Below are 1946 nucleotides of genomic sequence, written 5' to 3' on the forward strand. Positions count from 1 at the left end.
TAACTGCCCATTTTGCAGGATACTGAACTTGATCTGTCTCTGGTCTGATGCCAGGTCACAGGCAACCGTGGCAGAAGAGGCTCTGGCCAGCTCAACCTGAAGTCAACCAAAGCAGTCACGCCTTGAGAACCGGACACTTCTCACTCTGACCTTGTTCATTCCCCCTGAGACCTAATTTCCTATTCACATCAAAGGAATACATAGGTTTAGGTAGAGGTTACAGGGTCTAATTTATAGTGAATAAAGGAACCGCAGGTTAATATAAATTGCTCAAATTTGAAAAAGGTCGTTACAATTGGTTTGCAATGGGATAACAGGGCTGTTAAAGCTAAACAGACCTTTCACTAAGGTAGATTTTGGTTGGTTGTGTTCAGTAAGGCAGGCAGGATTTGAAAACAAAAAGCACCATTGCCACTGTTCATCATTTATGTATATATACATATAAATATGTTCTTATTATAGATATGTTGGCTCTCTATATATTCATGCATATATGTATCAATCTGTGCATATATACCCAGATTTGAACTTAGGGCTTCGTCCTGACTAATCTTGCTTTCTAGCCTTGGCACACTTTCAGTTGAGCCATGCTTACAGCCTAGCTTTTGCCTAGTTATTTTAGAGATGGAATCTTTTGGACTTTTTTTTTTTTTTTTTGCCCTGGCTAGATTCAAATCACAATTTCCCAGATCTCGGTCTCCAGAGTATCTGGGATTACTGGCACAGGGTAAAGTATATAATTTCTTGATGGAGGCTTGAATTCTCTGAGACACAGGCCAGTAGCTTTCCCTGTATATGAGATGGGAAACAAGAAATAAGCAGAACATATTATGGAAAACTACTTAGGCAAAGCCACCTTGAAGGGGATAAGTAGATACTAATGTTTTTTTTTTTACTAATACGATTTTTTTTGTGTGTAATTCATTGTAAGTTTTCGGCCCTATGAATTTTGCTGTTAGTGACTGAAATAAAAGGGTAGCCTTGTCTGATTACTTAGGAGTAAAGACATACATATGTAATGAAGTAGTGGGATTCCCCAGTGGCTCCGTTTTCTTCTAATTGTGCCCTGCTAATTGCAGTTAGCTAAGCTTGTGTCTCCATCATAGAGATGTGGTGATAAGCCTACAGATAGCTCTCAGGTGGTGGTTGTGCTTACATGCATAACTAAGTTTGTGAACCAACTTGAGTGTTGGTAATACCTGGAAACAAATTTTAATCAGGGACATTTACTCCCATAAGGCCCTAAGACAAGGAGTGGCTAGAGTCTGGACACCTTCTACCACAATTCATCCTTTCTGCTCTATTTTCTATTCCAGTAGGCGGTTGGACTACATTTCCCATGATGCCCTGTTGCTGGGTCTCCTGTAGGATTGGACAGAGCAACGCGGAAGTGATGAAAGGTCGCCCAGCAACAGGCGGAGTCCTGGATCCTGACTGGATGCGCACGCCCCTTCCCTGAGGCCCTCAGTGTGACGAAACTCCGCTCCAACTTCTCAGCCACAGCGACTTCTCCATGTTTTCCTCCCAACCGAAAGGCAGCTTCACCGTCTTCAGTGCTTTCACATCCGGACTCTTTAGGTCCCGCCCCTTTTGTTCAGGAAGTCCTGAAAGCCAGGAGACTGGATTAGAACTACGGAGTGGGCAGGGCGGCTCTGGGCTGCGCATTGCGCAGGCGCGCACGGCGCTCGGTTGGAGCGGGAGTACGAGTTCCCGGGCGCGGAGACCCGGCGGCGCCTCAGGGCACCGGTCAGTGCTTCCTTGTCTCCGTCATGGCCGCGCTGCGCTACGCTGGCCTGGACGACACGGACAGCGAGGACGAGCTGCCCCCGGGCTGGGAGGAGAGAACCACCAAGGACGGCTGGGTTTACTACGCCAAGTAAGGGGCCGCGGTGGGGCCGCCGGGCCCGGGGCTCACCTGGACGGAGCGGCACCTGGACCTGCGGCCG

General features: G+C 47.4%; 1 protein-coding gene across 3 annotated transcripts in view; it reads left to right on the forward strand.

The window, feature by feature from the left end:
• Positions 1-1679: 1679 nt before the first annotated feature.
• The window catches only part of Wwox (WW domain containing oxidoreductase), a 738022-nt gene continuing 737755 nt past the window's right edge, over positions 1680-1946 (forward strand). For 2 of the 3 annotated variants that reach the window (XM_013012943.1, XM_013012942.1), the window contains exon 1: positions 1695-1876. In XM_013012943.1, the coding sequence (XP_012868397.1) occupies positions 1770-1876 (107 nt within the window). In that variant the 5' untranslated portion in view covers positions 1695-1769. Of the gene's footprint in view, positions 1877-1946 lie in introns of all 3 variants that reach the window. The other variant, XM_013012941.1, reaches the window with a different exon arrangement.

Source organism: Dipodomys ordii, unplaced genomic scaffold, assembly GCF_000151885.1.
Source record: "Dipodomys ordii isolate 6190 unplaced genomic scaffold, Dord_2.0 Scaffold18, whole genome shotgun sequence".
Taxonomy (NCBI): domain Eukaryota; kingdom Metazoa; phylum Chordata; class Mammalia; order Rodentia; family Heteromyidae; genus Dipodomys; species Dipodomys ordii.